This window comes from Tinamus guttatus, unplaced genomic scaffold (genome assembly GCF_059628265.1).
Source record: "Tinamus guttatus ecotype Peru unplaced genomic scaffold, ASM5962826v1 Tinamus_guttatus_pri_ptg000025l, whole genome shotgun sequence".
In the NCBI taxonomy this organism is placed as follows: domain Eukaryota; kingdom Metazoa; phylum Chordata; class Aves; order Tinamiformes; family Tinamidae; genus Tinamus; species Tinamus guttatus.
The window spans coordinates 2,842,239-2,865,636 of NW_028288559.1; the positions used below are offsets into that span (position 1 = coordinate 2,842,239).

The 23,398-nt window shown below is 41.1% G+C and overlaps 1 protein-coding gene across 3 annotated transcripts in view; it reads left to right on the forward strand.

Annotated features, from left to right (window-relative positions):
* Window positions 1-7,777: 7,777 nt before the first annotated feature.
* Window positions 7,778-23,398, forward strand: part of TMEM245 (transmembrane protein 245) — a 60,184-nt gene continuing 44,563 nt past the window's right edge. For all 3 annotated transcript variants that reach the window (XM_088525994.1, XM_088526001.1, XM_088526005.1), the window contains exons 1-5: window positions 7,778-8,380; window positions 17,587-17,704; window positions 18,936-19,037; window positions 19,971-20,075; window positions 21,569-21,778. In XM_088525994.1, coding sequence (XP_088382120.1) covers window positions 7,778-8,380; window positions 17,587-17,704; window positions 18,936-19,037; window positions 19,971-20,075; window positions 21,569-21,778 — 1,138 coding nt within the window. The remainder of the gene's footprint in view (window positions 8,381-17,586; window positions 17,705-18,935; window positions 19,038-19,970; window positions 20,076-21,568; window positions 21,779-23,398) is intronic.

A 23,398-nucleotide genomic window follows, 5' to 3' on the forward strand; every position in this document is an offset into this window, starting at 1 on the left:
GCCTGTTTGGTTATTTTCCCTCTCTCTCTCTCCTTTTTTTTTAAATATATATATTAATTAAGGTTTACTTGTTCAGGTACTTTCTGAAACTAAGCATACATAATCAAGCATAAACATGATTCTTTTTTCTATAAAGAATAAGTGATGAATATCTTTGTAACAATAGTTCCTCAACAGCCTCATTAAGAGACATAGCTACTTCTTTCACGAATGATCTATGAGATTTTTTAAACAGGGAGAAAGGAAAATTGTTTGTTATATACTTGTACATGTTAAAGATGAATATGGGAAGCTGATGTCAACTTATATAGAAATGAAAATATAATTGACATTATTTATAAAGAACAATAAGGATTAATAAAAAGAACAGTGTTCTTAGTTTCAACAAACTATTCCTAAAATATATACTTATTGTGGAAAAATATAAGCTGAAGAGGAAATACGTTAGAATTTTCTATCGCAAATAAATATTACCCAAAATAAATGCTAAATGTTATCAAAGTGGAAATTATCAAAATATATTTATGAGCCACAGAATATTAAGAAAAAAAAAAAGAATTATTGAGTAGAATTTCTGATCTTTACATGTACACCCATAGCAGTCAAATGTGCTCAAAGTAGCTCTTTCACATCCCAACTTGCACTGTTGGAGCAAGATTCTATCCTTTGGTGCAACACACTTGAGCAGCCTGTAACACATGGTCCTAGTAAATTATCTGATGGGCCTCCCTTCTACTAGAGGAGTGTAGAATGTCTAAAAATAAATAACTACGTCCGTCGGGTTTGCATTATTATTCACAAACCCAACAGAAGTAGTTATTTACTTCAACTAACCTAAGATTGTAGGTTTAATATTAAAAAACATGATTGATCCCTTTTGTAATGAAATGGTTGTGACTTGCTTCAAAGTGATTTTTTAAATAGTTATGGCATTTCAGAGTTTTTTTTTTTTTTTTTGTATTTCTCTAGTTAATATATATCAACACCAACCAGGAGAAAATGTCTCTCTCAGAAAAGTCCCTCCTCCAGATCAAATTATTTTAGGTTCCTTTCAGTACTGCTGTCAAGATAGATACTAGGCAGCACTAAGTTGCTTCCATTTCTGAAGTGTTTTATTTTGAGAGTGAGAATAACTTGGACTTTGCTAATTGAAAAGATAGCATTGGAAAATACCGTAAGGCATTAGCTGATATCCTTGAATGTGTTCCTCATACAGAACAAAATTTGTGATGTTCCTTGTTACATCAAATATTATTCCCACCTTCTGCTCACTCTGTCCATCTTAGCTATAATGTCTCGCTTTATACTTGAAGTTTGTAAGCTATTTGGATGAGAAACCATTTTCCATTTTTGTATTTGTGACAGTGCCTATCACAAATGGACCTTGATATTTGGCTATAATGTCTAACTGCTATTCCATTACAAATAATAAATAAGGTCTGGATTTACACAATAAAGAGTAAGGTAGGGCAAGAGACAAAAATGAGTGGGAAGGGTAGAAGTTTAGAATTTTTTTGAGGGAATCAAATATATTTCTCTTGTGACTGAGACAGTACTAAATGCTAATTGACTTACTTTTCCTTCAAAAGGTCTAATTTCATAATGTCACTGGATACGGGATGATGCTTTTATGCAAAATTCTGTTGCGGTAATTCAGTTTTTTGAAAGAAAATATTTTGATGAGAAACTTGATGAGATTAAGAGGGGATCTGGTTAATATATATAAATACCTGAGGGGAGAAAGTAAAAAGCATGGGGTCAAACTCTTCTTAGTGGTGGTCAGTGACAGGGCAAGGGGCAATGGGTATAAATTAAAACACAGGAAGTTTCCCCTCGATGTGAGGAAGAACAGCTTTCCTGTGAGGGTGACAGAGCCCTCAAACAGGCTGCCCAGAGAGGTTGTGGAGTCTCCTTCTCTGGAGATCTTCAAACCCACCTGGATGCCACCCTGTGCCACGTGCTCTGGGTGACCCTGCTGGAGCAGGGGGGTTGGACTAGATGATCTCTAGAGGTCCCTTCCAACCTCAACTGTTCTGTGACTCTGTGAAAATGTTGAAATCCCTCTGCGGTGCTCTTGTCCTTCTTGGTTGATTCTGGAACACCTGGGCAGCAAGAAAATAATTACTTGTGCTCTCCTTAATCTGAGGAATACCCCATTTGGGGATAAAGGTGCCAAAGTTGTGTTTAGCTTGGCCTTTCCCAATCTTAACACAGGGAGTAGAGAATGACAGGAGCGCTGGGTTCGGCAGCAGACCCTGGCTGCCAGGGGAAGGCTTTGGAGCTCCCTGGGGTTGCGCTATCTTGGGCCAAACCAAGCCCGAGAGCTCCACAGCTGCCTCTGTGAACAGGCCCCTGTGCTCAGTGACTGCTGTGAGACAGAAGGAGGAAACAGCATGGCCAGTTCTGCAGCAAATCCCTTAAATATGCATATGCTCTTTTACCAAACTGTGGATGCTACGGAGACAGCGCAGGTTAATGATGAGTCTTCCTCTGAAAAGTCGCGTGCTCTTTGTCGCCTGCTTGCATTTTGCCCCCATTTCCATGATGCCTTGTATTATTTAGCACAATGACTGTGCAAAATCTGAGCTCCGCTGTGAAGAGGGGTTAGTGGGTAAGGAGGACTGACACACAGCTGGTCAGCTAAACATAGCTAGAAATCCATCGTTGATGATACTCCATTTATCTGCAAGTAAATCACTGGAAACAGGTTGGAGATGGAAGCCCCCTTCCTGCTCCTCAGTCTTGCTTCTCCTTACTTTCCCATCCCTCTAATGGTGCAGTTTTTTACAGAGAAGAAAGAAAACGGTTCCCTTTTTAGAGCCCTCTGATCTTTCCAGATGTGTTCTGGGACTCCTGAAGGGTTGCACCATGCTGTGCTCTAGAAGAAGAATCGAAGTTTATACATATACCTCATAACTTTTACTAGCCTTTAAATTTCCTTTTATGCTCCTTGGGTTTGCCTCAGTAATGTGTGGAAAACATACCTTGTTTCTTAATCTTCTCTAAATAATTTTCCTAAACAAAAGTATGCAGTAATAGTTTTAGGAGAGTAAATGTATTTTACAGAGCTACACAAAACATAGTCTAACTCATTTTCAGATATACTTATTGTGAGATACCTAGTATTTTATACAAAGAATTACAGATCTGGAGCCTTAGTGTGTGAAAGAAGTAGAAATGCATTTAAGCATTAAGCTGCTTCAGGGCCTCCCAAAGCTGTGCGCACAGGTGGCAGCTGTGAATTAACGTCCTCCATTTCAGGGCTGATTCCACAGATTTTCCCAAAAGGAGCAGGTGTCACAGTCTGCTTGGGTGCTATACAGTGCAGTACCCAGGCACCTCATGGTAAGAGAGCGGAAAGATTTATAGCAAGGCTGAGTGGCAAGGAAGGGCTAATGTTCTTGTCATACTTACTCCTTCTGCACAAGTTTACGTGTAGCAGAACTTTTCTGGTACTCTTAGGTGAAAGCTGTGCTTGTTACAAATAGAAGAAACAGCATCTGACTTTGAATTGAGCTTTTATGTAGATCCTAGCTGTGCAGGCAAAAGGGCAGATTAAGCCTCAAGATAGGAACTCGCATGAAATTTCAGCATTTGAGCTGGAGGCTTCATCTTGTCCCTAGAAATACGGAAACCTGTCAAGACCCTGTGCACGCACAGCAGCAGCAATCAGCTGCCACCTAATACCTGCTCACTGGCCGCTCCACAAACCATCGGCCTGTGGCACTTTGAGTACTGGATAGGAGCTCTAAACCTTTTCTTATCAGCTTTTGCAGTCCATTATGAATTTCTCCTAATTAAAATTTCATTATCAGCATCATCGTAGTGGTGCATTATGGCCTAATGCAGCTCTTACACAGCATGACCAGCACAGATACAGCTAGAACTAGCAGCCCTTGGAAGGTTTTAGAGAAAGCCTCCATTCCCCAAGTGCAAATATTAATCATAAGAAAGCCATTTATATATATTGTCTATATGCCAACTTTTCTTTTTTTTTTTTGTATCCACCTATTCCTTCATGCAATTTATACACAAGGTAGCTGATTTTTGCAGATATAAATGAGAGCTAGGTAAACCTTTCTTCTTCCTTTTTTTTTTTTTTTTCCTTAATTCAATATAGTGTGAAATGATGGCTTAGGTAACTTTATTTCCGGGGGTTTTGCAGAGTTTGGCAAAACTACATATGCCTGTCCTTGGGTATCTACTCTCTCTAAATTGGTCTCCAATTGTGAGGAAAACCAGTGTAATTCCACAGAGTTAAGGAATACTTGTGCAGCTTGTTCAGCTGATAGGTGTCAAGAAGTAGAGTCAAAAGGCTTTGCTTTCTTTGGAAATCTGTGATGGAATTTGCAGGGGCAACCAATGTCCTGGAAGAAAAGGGGCAGGGCGCTTTGCCTGAACTGCTAGGTAATCTGAATTGCGCTCATTCGGAGTGATTGCTGCTGTGCCTGCTTTCTGTTTCTCAACCAAGTAGGAACGTTCTTCCACGCTGATGAGAGGTTGGGGTGTATGTAGAGGTTTACAGCACATACATTATGAAAGCTGCTGCTCAATATTTTAGGCCAGTGCTTATCTGCAATTAGAGACTATTCAGGAATGTCCTAACAAGGCAAAATTCTGCAGCGCTCTTAAACCTTCTGCAAAGCTGGTGTGCCCTTACACTTTGTCAACTGCTATGGACTTGTAGATTGCTACAGAAAGTATTACCTATTAGCAGTAGTCTTCTGAGCTGTTTCTAAATTGCTGCTCGCTCAAATTTGTGTTTATGTTTCAAAGATGGAAATGCATTTTTCAAAAGTGCCAAGCAGCTGCAAATCTTACATGCCTTCAAAGCCTGCTCGAGGCAGCACGCACTTCTGGCAACTAGTGATTGCAAAGTGTTCCCTCATTTAGTTTCACAGACTTTCTTAAGCTTGACATCAGTCAGTTCCATTTCATAAGAGGGCAATTGTAGAAGACTAAATAAAGGAGCAGTTCATTTAGAATCTGTGCAAAAGAATAAAAATATTCATGCTACTTTTTCACAACAGTGCTTTGCAAGGTTTACATTAATGAAAAAATATTATTTCTAGGAATAATATTTAGGCAAAGTAATTTTGCAGGAGTTATCAGCATGTGTGTAAATCCAAGAACTGTACAAGACAGTTTAAAAATACAAAGGCTATGCTTTGGAGATTGTAAGAAGAAAAATGCAGTCTCATAAATGTTCTTTAACCCTTACCTAAATTTTTGGACAACCTTGTCCAGAATAATATATAGCAATATGTTATGTCACCTGCTAAGATGTTATATTTGCAGTTTTTCTATACCGGCTTTTGACACCTTTAGTACAAAAAACTTGCCTCATGCTTGCCTTTTAGAGTATTTTCATTTCTTTCTGAACAAGAGGAAAAAAAGGACATTTCAGGGAATGAAGGAAATATTGTCATAAACAGTATCAGTGTAATGTGTGCAGTATTAAAGTAACGGGAGAGGCAGCAAAGATGCCACATGAGGAAGAGAAAAGGTTATTAATAAGCTGGAAGTATAATATATCCTAAGGTCTGCTTTGTTTTAACCACTTTGTGAGTAAGAAAACTGTCATAACTATGCTAATTCTTGCCACTTTGGTTTGTGTTACATGAATTGTAATGGTTGAATCCAAAATGACAGATCTACTTTCTGATTTTGTTCAGTAAATTCCAATCAATATGGATAAGCAACTGTAAGTACCGTGTTGTGTTCTGCATTGTTTGTGCTGGTCTCGGTTCTGTGTTCCATACCCAGTGTCCAGTTGAATACACTGGGAATTTGGATAAGTAGGAGAACAGAACTGGGGTTTCGTAGTCCAGAAGTTGTCATCAGACTTTCATTTAGGAATTAGCCTCTTCAGAAAAATAACACTGAGTACATACTGAAGTTATTGTGACCTGCAGTATTATTTTACAACCAGTGCATGCCCTAAAATATTGCTTTGTAACATCTGTTTTATACCAAATGCTGATGTTCAAGTGAGCCTGGTTCGTTATTTGACAGTGACATACACTAATATTTATAAATCTGTTAAATAAATACCTTTTTAGTCTAAGAAAATGTGTGGTATGGCATTTATAAAAAGGAAAAAAAAATCAGTCTCTGTGAGGCTGAAGAAGTCTCTGCAGCTGTCTTATGTTGTATTATAATATAATCCATCTTATATCATGGTGTTGAATTTATTACCCTGCATAATTCCCTTTAAATCAGTAAGCCTGGTTGTAACAGCAAATTAGAATGTGTGGAGGTGGTTACAGGTGTGTGAGACTACATTTTGTTTTCACCATCAAAACTAAAGTGAAACTGTAAATAAATAAAAATATTGGAATTTTTAACAAACTATTAACCCACAAGACATTTATCAAAATATAGAGGTCCTCTGGTGATCTTTACATGGTGCTTTTTATAATATATTAATCATAGGTAGCTATAATGAAGGTACCAGTACTTCAAGCTTGGCTGGTCTTTATCTACTGCCACCACTGCTCCGCTGCTTGGCAAGGCAGAGCAGCTGCCGACACAGTGAGCACTGGCTTTTGCACAGATAAAAAGAAGTGGAAATTAGATAAGAGGTTGGGAACAGAGAGGAGGAGCCCCCATAATAGGAGGAGCCCGAGAATCCGTGGAAGTCTCCCAAGCAGGGATGCTCTGAGGATCTCTCGGGTCTGAGCTGGAATTTCAGCTCTTGCTGGCGGAGAGAGGAGGGGAACAGGCACAAGTCACCAAAAAATGTGTTGCTTTGCCCTGGGGTTGAATTACTGGCCGAAGCTGCACACTGCAGTGCGAGGGTGGGAGTCATGAGCGTTTGCCACTTCTCTGCTTCCCGAAGCGATAACGACCAGCAGCGGGGCTAACATTTACTGTATTTGTGTTTTGCCATAAAGCGCTTGAGGGAGCGTCAAAGTGCTTTGCCACAAACCAGCTGAGCCCACAGTACTCTTCTGTTGTTTGGACCCTTGTTTGTGCTCTGTGAGCACAACTACCGTGTGAGCCAACCCTGCCGGCTCGGGCTTTGCGGTGTCCCCCGCAGAGCTTTGCTGGCGTTCGCTCACCGTTCCTCTCACCCAGCATCTCTGTGTTGCTGCTACCGACTCCCTGGATGGTTGGACGAGCCTCACGGACTTCTCCGCTTGAATGTGGATCACCCAAGTGCTCCACAGCCGGTAACAATGTAGTTTAACTGGAGCCTCAGAGGCGGTTGTTTCTGGAGTAAAGTGAGGCACTCTGCTCTGCAGATGAGCCTGGCGCCGTCGGTAGCGCTCGCCATCTCATCCTGATTCACTCATTGGATCAGGCACCAGTTGCAGCCTCTCAAGAGCCAGCGTTCCCAAGAGCGGGGCTTTGTTTTCTATACTTTTGTTTCTACTGTTCTGCAAATAACGCTTAATTTGGACTCATGTGGACAAAAGTAAGTAAATAAATAAATAAGTAAATAAATAAATTCTTTTAGCGAGCTCGGCCGAGACCAGGCTCCTCCGCTCGCCTCACCCGGCATTCGGCCTCCGGGACCGAAGCGGCCTCCGGGCGGCGGGGCGCGGCCGAGGCGGGCGGAGGGGCGTGTCCGTGCAAGGAACGGGGCGTGGCCTCGGCGTCGGGGGCGTGGCCTCGGCGTCGGGGCGTGGCCTCGCGGGGGGCGCCGGCGAGGCGGAACCACATCCCCCAGCACCCCCCGCGCGGGGCGGCCGCGCTCCCGCCCCGGCAGCGCCGCCGCCTCTCGGCGCCCTGGGCGCTGCTGCTGCTGGTGGCAGCGGCTGCGCCCGCCGCTATGGCCGACAGCGCGGAGCCCGCCGCCGCCCCGGCTCCAGCGCCTCCGAGCCCGCCGGCGCAGAGGCAGCGGGCGCGGCCGGGCGGCGCGGCGGAGGAGAGCGCGGCGGCGGCGCGGCGGCTGGCGCTGGGCGGCGCGGCGGGGGTGTCGCTGCCGCGGCTGGAGAAGCCCATCAAGCAGGCCTTCTACAACACGGGCGCGCTGCTCTTCGCCGGGCTCTGCTGCGGCGCCGCCGTGCTCGTCTACTTCATCCTGGAGGCCTTCCTGCGGCCGCTGCTCTGGGCCGTGCTCTGCGGCACCTTCCTGCACCCCTTCAAGAGCTCGCTCACGGCGCTCGGCCGCCGCTGGCTCGGCCGCCTGCAGCGCTCCCGCACGCCCGTGCTGCTGGCCGCCCTGCTGCTGCCCATCTGCTTCGCCAACTACGGCGTGGAGGCGCTGGGCGAGCAGGTGCTGCGGCGGCGGCGGCTGCTGCTGCTGCTGGGCGCCGGCGGGCCGCTCCTCTACGGGCTCTACAGCGTGGGCAGCTCCCTGGGCGTGCAGGTGCTGCTGGCGCACGCCGGCTGCATCATCTGCCAGGGGCTCGACTACTTCAGCAGCCAGTGGGTGAGTGAGCGCGCGCCCGCCCCGCGCGGCCGTTGGGGCCGTTGGGACCGTTGCGGGCGCCATGTCGCTTGTTGCGCGGCGGGGATGCGGGAGCCCCGCGGGCTCCCGGCCGTGCAGACGGGCGGGGAAGGCGGCCGTGGGGCCGCGGCGGGAGGCGGCGAGGGTTTCCCCCCGTCTGCGCCGTCCTGGCCGCGCTCCGGCTGCCCCTGCGGGTGGCTCGAGCGGGGGCTTGGGCAGGCAGGGGCGCCCCGGGGCTCGCTGTGTTGCAAACCCGGTTTCCCCACACTTAAAAATCGAACTGCCTGCGTGTGTATTGCTTACCTTAATAAAGATTTTGAGAGGTTAAATTTATATGGTAGGTTTGGCTAGTTTAAACCCCGCAATGGAACTCAATAGGGCACTTTTTTTTTCATGGGATTACTTTCAAAGGTTGAGTTGGAAATGAGAGCAGTACTGCTGAACTTCAACAGAAGTTGAGTGAAGTTGTACTTTAAAAAAAAAAAAAAAGTACAGTTGTCTTGCCCAGATTCCTTAATGTCAAAGACTTTCCTTTTTTTTTTCTTTTAGCCAACTTTTTAAGCAAGATTCTTCTAGCTCAGAAAACCCACTTGACTGGAAAATAGCATAGGCACTTGTGTTAATAGGGATGTAAGTGTGGCTTGAAGTGCAGAGGTGCTTTAAAAATACTGTGTTGGCAGAGGCTGGCAACAAACTGTCAAGGAAAGACATACCCTTGCGAGCTTATCCAGGCTTCTCATTCTGAAGTTACTCATGCTCTTTGAATCTGAGTTTTATTCCTGCAGTGTAGCCAAGGTATGCTGATCTCTCAAAAGCTAGGAATGAAAAGGCGGTAGTTCTCCCAAATGTTTCGATCACTGATGTTTTTAGTATGTCTAGGACAGACTAGAGAGATTTTCTGCAGAAATTCTTGAAGGTCAAAGGGAAGGGGAGGAAGAAATTTTCTTAGCTTTCTACTCTTAAGTAATGACATACACTAGGGAATGGCAGGGAAGATGTTTTTCTGCTCTGTTTTGTCCCCAGAAGTATAGTCTGAGAGTGAATGACAGAGATGGTCACTTTTATTATTGTTACTTAAATCAAGAGGCATGGTGCAAGCTTTTACCTCCAGCTAAGTGATGAAAGAACAAAAGCATGATTTATTACTCATTGTAAGTTTTGATTTATTGCCCTGCAATTTGCCTGATAAGTTTAAGACTTGCCTTTGGGTTGGCCTGTTAAGTTTTTGCCACATCAACTATGTTGCTTCAAAAACTGACTTGACTAACGCCTTTGTTCAGACCTTGCTAGTTCAGTTTTACTTGTACCTCGTAGCTGTACAGGTATTAAAGGAAATTGCGCTCATGTAACTTCATAAATCTTATAATATGCTACCTGATTTTTATGCATTTTTGGTGCGGTTTTGTTTAGCAGGACTCTGATACTCCTCCTTTTAGTATTTCTTACAGGCACTTGGTGTCTGTTGAACTTCTGTAAGATTTTAACTTGGGACAAGATACAAAATTCCCAAATATCTCTGACTCAAGATTCTTGAAGGGGTGTGGAGGGGGGAAGTTTATGTCAAAATAACAAACCGTGGACTTTACTGCAACAGGTTTTCTTAAGAAGCTTCTATCAGGCTGCCTAAATCATCTGCTGGGGAAGAACCTCTGTGGAGTTCTCCTTGTAAATAACTTCCCTCAGCCTGGCAGTATCTATAAACCTTGCACTGTTTCCCTGTTCCAGGGTTTTTTGAACCTTGCTGTTCCTTCATTTGTATTAGTTTAGAGCTGGTTTCAGACTGCTTATCTTGAGCAGGATAACTTAATTTTACCTACCCTGCTGAGAAGCTTTGAGCTGGATTAGTTAATAGTATCTGCTTTAACTTTGATTAAGCGTTTTTAAGCCATTTAATTTCCACGTAATATTGCAGGGACTGGGCATGTGTACAGTTTGCTTGCTATCCTCTGCACAGGAATTTTGGATATTATAAATCTGTTTGCTCCATTTTATTGTCCTTTTCCTGGCATCTGAATCTTCCATGGTTCCTTCTGGATGTATCTTGCAGAAAAATAAGAACTACTTTAGCACACAAGTGCTTTAACATGATAAGCAAAAGTTACAATAGCTTAATTTCTTGCACTGTTTCTTATAGTAGACCATTAAGGCAATCTGGATTTGTGTTTTGAAATATCTTCATCTAGAATAAATTGATTTACATAAACACAATAAGTAAGTACCTGTTATATACATGAAATAGTACATTCTTGCCAAGATTGTGACACGTAACTCATTCATTAAAGACACAGAGACAAGCAAATGTGTCCTGCAGCGCAGTGCCTTGTGACAAGTGTGAGGGCAGCATCCTCCTAGCACAGAGCAGTAATTTTCATCCGGTGAACTATGGATGTCAGTGCCCCAACCACCCACAATTCTGTCTTCGTTGCAAAGGTTTAAAAGACATTTATTTTTACTGGGTGCTTGTTTGGTCTTTGTAACTGTGTGCCTGGATACGCCTGTTGCTTGCAGAGTGCTTGCAAGGTGACATGCATTTATCTTTTCCCTTTCTGCTAACCTTTGCTGCCCTAAGAAGGGAAGAGATGGCTTGTAGAGTTTGACTAAGAACCATTACTGTTGTCAATAAATTTTTTGGTACTAATTTGGTGTTCTCTGAAAGCATGTGTGATATCTACTGATGCTATGATACCGGGACAGTTTTTAATTTTGCTTCCAATGCAAGTGCGAACAAAATGTTCTATAAATGCAGTGACTGCAGTGATGCTGATTTAGGAAACAGCATCTTTGCACCAGCACACTAGAGCTTTCTGGTAGCATTGTCCCCAGATCTGGGGAAGCTGTTCCTAGTGCTGATGAGGAGGATTCAAGCATGGCTACAGTCCTGTCTGTGTTTTTTAAGTCACGCTGGAATTTGAAATAGGTCCTTGGTACCTTGGTGACCTGCTCATTTGAGAGAGAACTGCATAATCCTACATTTGAAGAGCATGTGTTTTTCTGAAAAGAGGGATGTTTGTCCAATAGGAAACTGGAAATACTTTTACACATTTATATTCTATAACAACTTTAATGTGGTTCTTGCATACCTTCTGAAGATTAATCTTCGGATTCCTAGGCTTGTTTGAAGTACGTTTCTATCTACCATACTTAACATAATGGAAATTCTTCTGCGTTGCAGCAACTTTTCAAACTACTTCAGCCTGACACTTTACAGTTAGAGTAATATACAGGAGATGGCAGCTATTGGGTACAATTCTTTTGTCAGGAGGCATCATGTGTTTAGATTTATTTAGAGAATAATGAATGTAGATCCTAGCAGATGAAATGAATTGTGCAGCTGTCTTAAGTTGTCTGAAGTTCATCTTCTCAGTAAATTAAATGTGATACCACCATAACTGACAGTGTTCTCTGCTATGACCTGGGATACAAAGCTGTCAGAACCTTTCTTCCCTGGTAAGAGGTTGTGAGACCTTGTTAATCAAGGTCAGAATGTGGAACGATGGGGTTCTGCGAAACAGCGTGCCAGGCCCTCTCTGCGACTCCGCTAGTCGCAACTTGTTCTGTTCTAGTGGTTTGCAAGCAATTAGAGGCCCTAATCTATACTTTCCTCACTAGATCGCTGGAGGAATTTGGGGATGCCATCTGCCATGAGCATAACATTGGATCAAAGCATTAGGTGACTTGGTCCACTGCTAAGTGGTCTTGTCAGAGGCTATCAAAGACCTTCACTGGAGAAAATTGCTTGTCCTGGCCTTAGATTTCAGGAGTCCCTAAAGTAACCTCTGCAAAGCAGCTTCTCCACAAGTGTGTTTTGGGTCGCAGGTATCCAAGGAGGCTTGGCTGCCATAGCACCATTGAACTTTTTACCTTTTGAGGCATGAGAAGCATGTAGGCTCTGTCAAATCCGTGTACTGGGGCAAAAGTCCTAGCAAAGGAAAGGATTTTAAGTTTGACTGTAATGTTAAAATAGCTATAAAGGAGAAAAATGCGGTGCTGATTTTGAGCTGCATATATCTTATCTTTTTCTAGCATTTCATGTAGCTTGATTTCTCCTCACTCTGCTCTTCAGAGCAGTCACACAAATTTCTAAAACCTGTCCAGTATAAAATGAAGAAATGCCCCATTACTGTCTTTTGTCCTTGCTCAGGATGCAGCCCCATCTTTTTTTTCTGCTTTTTCATATGGCTTGTGCCAGAATTCCCTTCTTTTTTCTTTGACCAAGTGGTCATGGACACTTAAGGACATTTAAAGGGTGCTTATGAATGCTCTTTCTGCTGCTTATAATAATGCTTTTGGTATGGGTACCATGGCTTGTACACCGCAAACACTGTCTCTAAACATGGCTTTTCAGAACAACAGTCTCTGTTTTGTTGTCACAAACCCAGTGGAGAGGACCTTTGGTGGGGCCTCTTTAAAGACAGGAAGGGGATTGTATTTTTACTACCGCCTCTGAAAGGAATGATCAGCATGGAACTGTCCAGGAAAATTTTAACTATGCTCTATATAGCAAAATGTAAAGATGAAGCTGCCTCTATAAAGGAGCCAGCTCTTGTGAAAGTGGTATCATGAAGCTTGTCATAAGAGTGATAACCTGCCCTCAGGGGAGGTTGTAGCAGGTTGATGCTCTTTGAAAAACTTCTTCACACAAGTGAATTTCGAAAAACTTGATCTCTGAACTTTTTTTAGTGGACATTCTCACAAATAAGTTCTTTATTAAGACGGCACAAGTGAGCTATATGAGAAGCCCTTTCAAAAACCATTCCTGCAGATACCAGGATAACTTATCTAGTGGGTTAGCTTAAATTTGCAGCATAGGGAACGTTGTAGTACTCATTGAAAATGTTTTTAATCAATGTAACAGTGTTTGCTTTGGTAAGTCACTCTTGTATGCCAGGATTATAACCACAAATTCATCATTTGGAATTGAGCACCAGTCTGGATGCCAGGCTTCCATTTGATTTATCTTAGTAGTTTTAGGTAAACCTAGAACGTATAAATATATGTATATATTTATGATAAATATGTATTTTATATATATATCTTAATCAGAAGTTCTTAAAGGAACCAAACGGATTGACTCTTTTACTCCTTTGTCAATCACTAGGCAAGTTAGTCCCATGTACTCACGCTTTTTGTGCTCAGCTAAGAAAAAAGTTCAGATATCATTTTCTTCCTTCAGTAAATAATGTTCTTTTTAGTGCAGGGTAAGAGGGATTGTTTGAGGTTGCTCTGAGGTGGGGCATAGCATTATCTGTGGGGCTGGGTGGTTTGTGTTTTTTGCACCTGCACAGCAAAGACCGTTTCCGTATTAAATGAGGGGTAGTTGCCAAGTCTTCGTTCTGCTGAACCGCCGTGCTGTGAAAGGCTGCCTGCCATGTCCTGTGGAATATGCAGTAAAGCCACATGGAATTAGTTTTGGTCCTGAAAGTGAGTCAAATCGGCATTTTCATGATTCTGCAATTGCTTTCTTTTAACTTTTCCTCATGAGAAAACCATTTTCAAATGAGCAAGACAGGCGAAGAAAGCCCTGTAATGTTCGTATGGCAAATGCAGTGTGGTTTTTAGGCACATACTTAATATCTCATGTGGCTTCAGTTTTTAAGCCAAGCGCTGAGCTGTTCTGCTCAGGTTTTGTGGTAGGTTCATTCTTTTGTCAGCCTGGGTTGGCACTGAGGAGGAAGAGGTAAAAATGACAATCTACCCTCTTCAGTCAACTTGGCACAGGGCAGCACCTTTTCAAAAGTCTGTGAAACAAATGTGGAGTGAGTGTGGATGAGAAGACTGCTGTATGTGTGGGTGACTGCCTGGGCCTGTATAATACTAAAATAACACAAATTCCTTTTTATAGAGATCTTTATGGAGCCTAGATATTTCTGTACTTGAGACAACCTGCCTGAAGGTGGACACCTCTTGATGCTTATGATCTGTAGACTGATTTTTTTTTGATGCACATTAACTGTTGTCCTCTTTTCATCCATATTGTTTGGCAAAAGTTTTTTTTTTTCATTTTTTTAAATAGTGATATTATTGGAAGAAATAAGTTTCTGCAACAGAAACGTCTTTATTTTTCCCAGATCTATTTGGCCTCTCTTTATGGTTTTCTGTCATCTAGAGCCGCTTGATGAAAACAACAGGGAGGGAATCACAGGATACTCAGTCATTAAGCTTGTGTGTCAGAGTGTAAGGCCACCTGGGAGCAGTGTTATGGGAAGTTTGCTTTTGAAAGGTTTCCTGATTTAAGCGAGAGAGGAAAAAAAAAAAACTTTCAATCTCCATTTGTGAGCAAAAACTTTATTTAAAAATGTTAGAGAAGTGGCGAGATGCTTAGTGCTTCTTGTGTGGTGTGATTTTTGTCGTAGCCTTAAGCAAACTGGTAAATATAAAACCTTTCAAATTGGATCCAGAGTCCAAAAAGAGAAGCAGCTTGGAGGGGGGAGGAAAAAAATAAAAAGTAGTCTTTTTAGGAAAAGAAGGAAGTAGGTGAACAGTGTAATTGGAAGAGTTTTACTTTTTAATATAAATCAATGTAAGTGCTGTCAGGAGTTGAATAGTGAGAGAAAAATTCCTTCTCATTGAAATGTGATGCCAAAGCTTGAAGTGTTTCTCAGACTTTCAAATGTGCCTAATCTTGAGTGGAACAGAAAATGGGCTTTCAGGAACACCAGAAAAGGTTTTGCTGATAAATCTAGACTTTCCAGCACATAGAACTAGTAATTAAGGTGATATTCCAAAATTTAATAGCATATTCAAACACCGAGGCAGATGCCTGAATTTAACATAAGTGGCAGCTATTTATGGTGTTGTTTCTGCCTTCAGTTGGCAAGAGGCAATTTAAAGGGAATGGAAGTGTTTTGGACTTGCATAAACATCTCCAACTCGGGTCTTTTAAATTATTATGGTAGCCCAGAAGTGGATGCTGGAATCCAAGGAGTTGCACTGCAGTGTTAAAGCTGTTTTTTTTCTTTTCAGGGGGGAAAAAGGTGTTTTTTGTGTTACTACTTTTATGCCTAGAGAAAAACGTCTTTTTCAAATTGCTGTTGGGGTACAGAGGTGCAAGGCAGTTAAGAGAAATGAGGTCTTTGCCATTTGGTCAATGAAGCTAAGCGAGGGAAGGAAGAAGAATTAAGCCCTCCAGCAAGGCACCTAATATTCTGATGTGTATCGGATAGTGCATGCCAGTCAAATTTACATGAGATAGAAAAGGTGTTTCAAAGTCTTAGAGTAAATTGTGCGTATTTGGCATCTGCAGCTGACTTGTGGGTTACAACTGCTGGAGTGTGGGCGCACTCTCTTTTATCTAAGCGCTTTGGAAACCATTCAGCAAAATAGTGAGAAATGTTATATAGGACATGTTTAAAATGGAGCAAGTTAGTATGGGATAAAATTCAAGTCCCTGTCAGTCAAAGTATTTTGTTTTGCCAGCTGTTGCAGCTCCAACTTGTTTGGTAGGAAGCTACCTGAGCTAAAGTAGCCCATCTTGCTTCTCTTGGAGGGGATTTCTTGCGGTGTAGGGAAGTGGTCCTCACACCTCACAAGTGCTTGACCATAACGTTAACTGGTAATAGATTGATTAATCCTTAGTGTCATTGAAATCAAACCTTTTGCACCAAGTGATTGAAGGTGTGCCTTGTGTAAAAGACTTGAGTGTTGTTTTGGTTTGGTTTCTGAAACAATGTGGATGACTCATCTCTTTTGAAATAACCTACTTCTCTCTCCAATCAATTGAAGTAAGAAATGCTTTTACTGCCTGACCTTTGCTAAGCTTTTAGAGAGAACTGTGAAATTGTTGTAACTTGCATCAGGAGTAATTACTGAATACTTCAGCACTGCAATGCTATGACTTAGTTTTAGTTCAACTGATAAAAACAGTGGAGCGTAGTTTACCTTGGCTTTTAATCCAGATTTCCGCGCTATTAACCTCTTACCCTTGGCCTTTTTTTTTAATCAGGAAGCTGAACTCTGACCTATTAACAGAGCTTGTTATTTGTAATTTATCATGAATCTTAAAGGCTGAAGAGAAAATACGCTTGATGCAGGAATATGCCTCATACAAAGATGATAGGGAACAGCTTAGTACCTTTCTTGCTGTTGAATTATCTTTTATTTGCATTTGTGCTGAAACGTGTATTGTGAGTGTAGCTGTGCCTGCGCTGTTAAATGAGTGCTGCCCAGTGCTTGGAATCAAAATTTAGTGTTTGAATTTGAACATAACATTCAAGACTTTGGTTTCAGATACTTGCCTTGAGTTTTGTTGTTGTTGTTGTTTGTAAGCTTTGCACTGTTGGGTTCATATGTAATTAGGGAAGGATAACAGAAGTTGTATCGATCACCTTTGATGGAAAAGATGAGTATGAAAAGGGAGTAGGTTTGTTCCCGCTTCCTAGGGGATTTTTAATTGAATGATATGGGGTAAAATCCTGGTCCCTCAAAAGTTAGCTGGGTCAGTTTGTGCTTATCTGTTGAATTCAGTACAATTAACTGTTTCCTGCAGACCAGGTAGGTGATACAAACTGCTTTTCACAGAGGTTGAGCCTCCTTGGTGTGAGTGAGAGCACAGAAACAGAGGGGAATGATCTGTCTCTATGGTTAGCCCGGTCTTTTTGTCTCAGCACATTCTCCTTTCTTTGCACTGAAGTCTGAGTCAGCAAAAGCTGTTAATAAAAATTCTGTTTACAATTCATGGGGATTTGTGGATGAACAATAGGTGTCCTGGCTAGGACAGGGAGTATTTCATGAATTTGGGCTTGAAACATCAAATATTTCTGAGTGTAATGCTGATTTTTTTTTTTTAAACAGGTTTTCTTGTCTCTTGTTTCACATCTTTGCTTAGCAGTGGCTTTTCATTGTCAGGCTCAAATTTGTTATCTAAAGCTTCCTACTTGGATGCCTCTGTTGTAAGCTGTCTAATGAGTAGAAATGAGGGAGGCAGTTATAAGCATCAAGACAAGATGACCACATCAGTCTCTGATTTGCTGACACAGCAAGCAATAGTCTTTTTATGTGAGTGTTTCCACTTAGATATATGGTAAAACCACATGTAAAAAGTCACTCAGAACCTGAACTGCAACCTGACTTTACTTCTCTCTAGCAGAGAATGGGGGAGGTGTGTGTATGCATATGTGTATTAACATAGATATGTACAGAGTTACACCTATGTGAATATGTACTTACCATCAGATATCTTTTTCTTAAAGATCTGGACCTTGGTCGTTGGTTACCTGCTGATGATTTCCTTCAAGTGGAATCTAAGCACAGAGCGTTACTTGAAAGCCATCTCGGTACCTGTGTGGATTATGCTGCTCTTTCACTTAGGTGAGTAACATTGCTAGTGTTCATGAGCAGCAATGCTCTTGTCTACTGTGATTCTGTCATCCTGCAAGCAAAGCCACGTACTGGCTCCTTTTCTAAATTATTTTAGCGGTCTCAGCTGAGGGGCAAGCTCTTTTTCTGCTCAGTAACTTGGGCTGCATGTGGCCAGCAGGGATTTCTTCTTCATTATGCAGCAATAAATGTTGTTGGTGGAAAGCTGGTAAGATGCAAGTGTTGGAGTATGGATTGGGAAGGGCAGCAAGGAGCTGAGCAGCAGCATCTGCCTTGCACTTCTGTCACCTGCTTTGCACTTTCTGTGGCTTCTTTTTATTTTGCACTTGCAGTAGAAGATCTCTCGCCAGCTAGTTGGAGGGGAAGGACAGGGCTCACATGGGAATGGTTTTAGGCTTTCTTCTAAATACTTCGAACTTTTTTGAAAACCTGTCAACTAACTAGGCTAAAGCTGTGCATTAAAGTGCATTTAATAGAAGTAATAGGAGGAAAAAAAGAAATCAACAAGCATGTCAATATGATGATACCAACAGTACCACGTAAGTTTACTGTTAGTCTTTATGATCTCTCTGTACAAATATACGGTTTCACTAACTTTCTAGTATCAAGTTTCTTGCATTTAATATAAACATTAGATTATCGTAATCGAAGTTCCATTGAATTTCCCATGGTGATGCAAATAAGTCAGATACAGTGTAAAATTTCTGAGCTTATTCAGTGATTTATTTTTGCTTTAGCAGTAGGTTGCAAGGGTTGTTCTAAGCACACGTGGGCACTTCTCTGAAGCTTTAGGCTGCACGTAGTGGCTTTGCCTTTGCTCACATTTTCAGTTTTACACTGGCTTGAAGTACTAGCCGAAAAGCCCCAAATAAACAAGGCCATGCTTGATGGAACTCTGTAGAGATTTAATTTAAATCTGATTTTTTTGAGAGCTTTACATGCTTCTGATTTTCTAAAATGTTTTTATTTTATGTAGAACCTAATATAATTTTGCATGTTTTAAAAACTCTAAGGCATGCCAGCATAGATTAAAGTCACTGAAGATGTAACAATGTTTATTTACAGAGGTAGTAGTTCACCTTCTGTTTTTTCACCTCCTCTTTTCCTTTGTTTGCTTTAGGAAACTTAGTTTTTGCCTACTTCTTGGCTGAGGTAGTGCCTTTCTTAGTTTTGCTATATGCTTCTAGTGGCATTTTTTTATTGAAAGAATTTTCTTTTTCAGCTTCTGTGGCTGGTTCCTGGAAAATTCCTGTGTTTCTGGTTATAGTCATTCTGATGACTGTAGGCACATTGCATGAACAGCAGAGTGGAAAGGAGTCTTCTGGTAAGAAATGAGGTATATTTTATTATAGGAGGCAAAAGTGAAGAGAGGTCATCTGAACTGTATTATTGTAATGTAATACCATATAGTTTGCAAGAATTTTCTGTATGGAGTTTTAGGCTGTTTATTCCGAAGTGGATTTTGCATGCTGAAATGAATCTTTGGTTCTTTATAGAAAAATCTTTGGAATAAACTGTTTGGTTGCCATAGAATAGTGACTCTCTCAACTACAAAGTTTAAAATATGTTTTGATTATATCTTTTGATTATATATTTATGCATAGAGAAACTTATACAAATTTTCAAGCGTGAAGAACATCTGGGAGTTTGGAATTGCAATCTAATTTTGAAAGAAATAAGCAGTATGGATTTAATAGCTCCTAAAATATTGAGTATGTGATAACTTAGTCTGCTTCATCCACTCAGTAAATTCCTTCTACAATTATTTGTGGTTAGGATGCAAGTTTCTTAACTTTAAGTGCTTGGGCTTTGCTAAAACTAGCTTTCTTTTGTTGCGGATGGGTTTTGTATAAAAACAGCAACCACGAATTCCTTTCTATTACTACTTTAATTATGATTTTTGGGGAGCTTTCTTCCTATCATACTGCTTTGGTGTTTCTGAAAGTTATTACAGTCTTGGTTAGTAAAACTGATCACCTGGTATAGAGATTTTGGATTAACCAAACTGCGGGTGAAATGTCAGCTACATTTCACTAGCAAGGAAAAGCTGAGTCACTGTCTTTATGTGCTGACATTGTAATGTTAAAACTAGCAGCATTCATGGCCATTCAAACATGTTGACTGTGTAGGAAGGCTTATTTAAAAACTAACAATATATATCCATAAATATTGTATTGACAGTGAATATATGAAGCAACAAATGTGTATTATAAGACTTGCGCTGTTCTTTCTTTATATACACGAGTATGTTTTGCAGGGGCAGAACTTCCCGGTCAGATGATTTCCATTGCTGCTTCAACAATTGCCATGGCAATATCAATTACAGAAGATGAATCAAAAAAACCTTCCTCACAACCCTCAGGTGACTGAATACTCTGTAAGAAAACATTTGACTTTGTTCTAAAGGCATGAATAAGAGGGAATTAAGAACATATTTCAAAATAGTCCCTCTCCTCTTCATCTTTTTCCAGAATAATGTGTTGCACTTATCCAAGGTACTTGGTATATATGCTTTTAAAAATAGTAAGAGAGCAATCATATGGAAGTTCTCTTTCATACAGGAGGCCTGACTAGAAGTTTGTGGCTGTGTTGTCTTGTGTTTTTTTTGTTTGTTTTTTGTTTTTGTTTTGCTTGCTTGTTTTTGGTAGTGAGGGCAATTTTCCCTCTTTATTGTTTTTATTTTCCCTGCACTTCCCTTGATTGGTCGGCACTAACAAGATGCAAGTGGGCTGCCTGATGAGGTAGAGTCCTGTTGGCAAAGCTCAGTTCCAGCAGGGCTCCTCCCCTGCTGGGCTCACTTCCCAGCTCCAGGACTAAGTTACCTTCCACACACTCCACGAGCCTCCTGGGCTGTTGTGTTTTGAAACAGCCTCCTGGGCTGTTTCCGCTCTGCAGTGCTGTATTGCCAACACTAGTGTCCAGCAGGACCTGGAGCTACGGTAAATCAAGATTCTGGGATTCTGGTAGTCCATCTTCCTCACTTGCATGAATGAGTTGAATGAGTTACTGGTGCAATGATATACAAAGCTCATCCATAAGAAGCTGATACTAGGTAGACTTGCAAACTTTTTTTTTTCTTTTTTTTTTTTTTAAAAAAAAGAAAGTAGTCAGGTTCTCCAGACAAGAAATTTATACTGGACATAGTTAGGGTTTTTTTTTTTTTTTGCTGGAAACCACCTTAATGCCTTCATTTTTTAACCTGTACATTCTCATTTTTGAATTAAAATTAATGTTTTCTAAGCTATAAATGAGAGAACAACAACTTAGGTCAGCCATTAACCTACTGAATTAAGTTAATCTGGCAAGCAATTTAAGATCACAGTGTGAATGCTGTATTTGCAGTGTAAGTGTTCAGGAACAGAAGGAGTATACTAAAAAATTAATGAAATGGAAGCATCCTCTTCAAACTATCTCTTTTTTTTTTTTTCTTTAAATGAGCTTTGAGCATGTTTGAGACCTTAAATTGAAGAGAAATCAAAGATCTACTTTAACACTTCACACTGCTTTTGAAAATGAGATCTACTCTGGCTTTGAGTTACGATTGTTTGAAAAAGTATATTCAGTTCCTCTAATTCTGACAGTGGGAGGAGGCCTCTAAGAATGCAGCATCTCTTCTTTCCTCTTCCTCCTTCCACTGTCAGAGCTGCCTGCCATGGCATTGTGTGATGTAGGAGAGCTTGCACAGGCCTGTTCTAGTTGTTTCAAAATTCAGGTTACTGGCAAAGCTACCCTGTCTTTTTAGAGACACTACCATGAATGTAAATTAAACACCACTAAAAAGTATATTCTGTTCTGTATGATAACTCCCACCTATTCCACTGCCATTTGTTTTTTTTGTTTGTTTGTTTATTTTAGAAACAACAGAAGGTGATCAACCTGCACCTACTTCATCATCTTTCTCCTCTTCATCGTCTTCTGGGAGCAGGCCAAGGCCTGAGATTGGAGCTTTTCTTAGAAAAAAGAAGACGAGTGATATTTACTTTGTTACACTTGTCTGGGCCATTGTCATTGTGCAGATATGGCTAAATCTGTGGATTGTGCAACTATTGCCAGTGCCTTTTGCAGGTAATACAGTTACTATGAATGTATATTAAATGATTGCTTTGGATAGCCTTAGACTTAGTTAAACTAAGTGTAGCTAAAATCTTATTTCTGTTGTAGGCTTGTATGAGTTTTTTGCTTTCTCAAGATTTTTCATTTTGAAAGACGTGGAGTTAATGAAGTTACTGTCACAAGTTTTTCTGCTTGGTTATAACGTTCTTGACTAATTACAAGTTCAAATAGGTTTAGGTTCAAGTGCAGCATCCTGCTTCATGTGGGCCCAGGCCTACTTGGTCATTTGAAAAGTGCTTTGTCTGTAGACTGTGATTATCTGTGTTACCTGGCATACTTGAGAGCCACACCGTACATTTTGGAAATACTTTTCAGCACTTCATTTTTGTTCCTTGTAGTGTCTTGTCTTCTGTATCTACAGCTAAGCCATGCTGTTGCTCACTTTTCAAGTCCAGGGCATGCTGTGTTTTAATTTCCATTAAAAATGACTTGCCGAGTTTTGCAGACAATCAGAAGGTAGAATCTAATTCCAGACCTGCAGTGGGTTGGCTCTGTTGCTTCACATGTACATGAATCTGTTCTCTTATCTGTAAAGCGATGGTGACATGTTTTTGATGGCTATCTGAAGAGTTTGTTTTAAAACTGCCTGCCAATTATTTCAGTAGCTTTTGGCAGGAGAGGAACAGAGAGAGAGAAGGAAAGACGGCAAGATAGGAGCTCAAGAAATAGGCGTATGCCACTAATGAATCTGAAGGCTTCTGCTTTTATTTATTTTTTCCTTGCTGTAAACAGAAAATGAGTTGCCTATTTTATTAGACTTCATTTAAGCTTCAGTTAAAACACAGATTTTCGGCTTTTTTATTTATTGAACACAAATATAGCTATAATCCCTTTTACCAAGCTATTATAACTGTCTAATTGAGCATTTGGAAATTGAGAATGCAGGGCAATAATTATGGGTTCACTATTACGAACTCTGAGAAACTCTGTGAAAGAAACAGCTGTGTGTTTTGACTCTGGCACCATAGTAGAGGCTAACAAGGAATTTTATCATTGGACATTCAATTAGCTGAGTATGTTAAGAGGAGAAAGAAGATTATAATTCCTTTGTTTCCTACTAGTGCAGTTACTACTGCAGTGCTCTGTCCAGTTTTGGTGACTGGCCATCATGGGAGATAATGACAGACTGGACAGAGTTCATAAGAAAGCCATAAAAATGATCAAGAAGGTAGAAAATGTGTCTTAGAATTATAAGAAACAGAATTTAAATGGTTAAAATTATTCAAGAAATGACTGTTTAGAAATACCTACATAGGGTGGGAGGCAGGAGGGGTGGAGTAGACTCTATGGTTTGGCACACAACAGGGAATAGTTTTACATTCGAGCCAGGCATGTCTAGATCATAAAGCACACATATAACCCTAAAGTGACTTTCCAAAGGCTTCTGTGGATTGTCTGCTACTGCCAATGCTTACAAGTGCCTACACGAGAAGATGAAGCCCAAACAGAAATTAATTGGGGAATATTTATAACCTCTTGCCTTAGTTGTGAGACTGGGCTGTTAAGTGCTTGTTCTTGCCATAAAACTGACAAATACAACCAAATCTCCACAAAACCCTTGTGAAGGGGCCA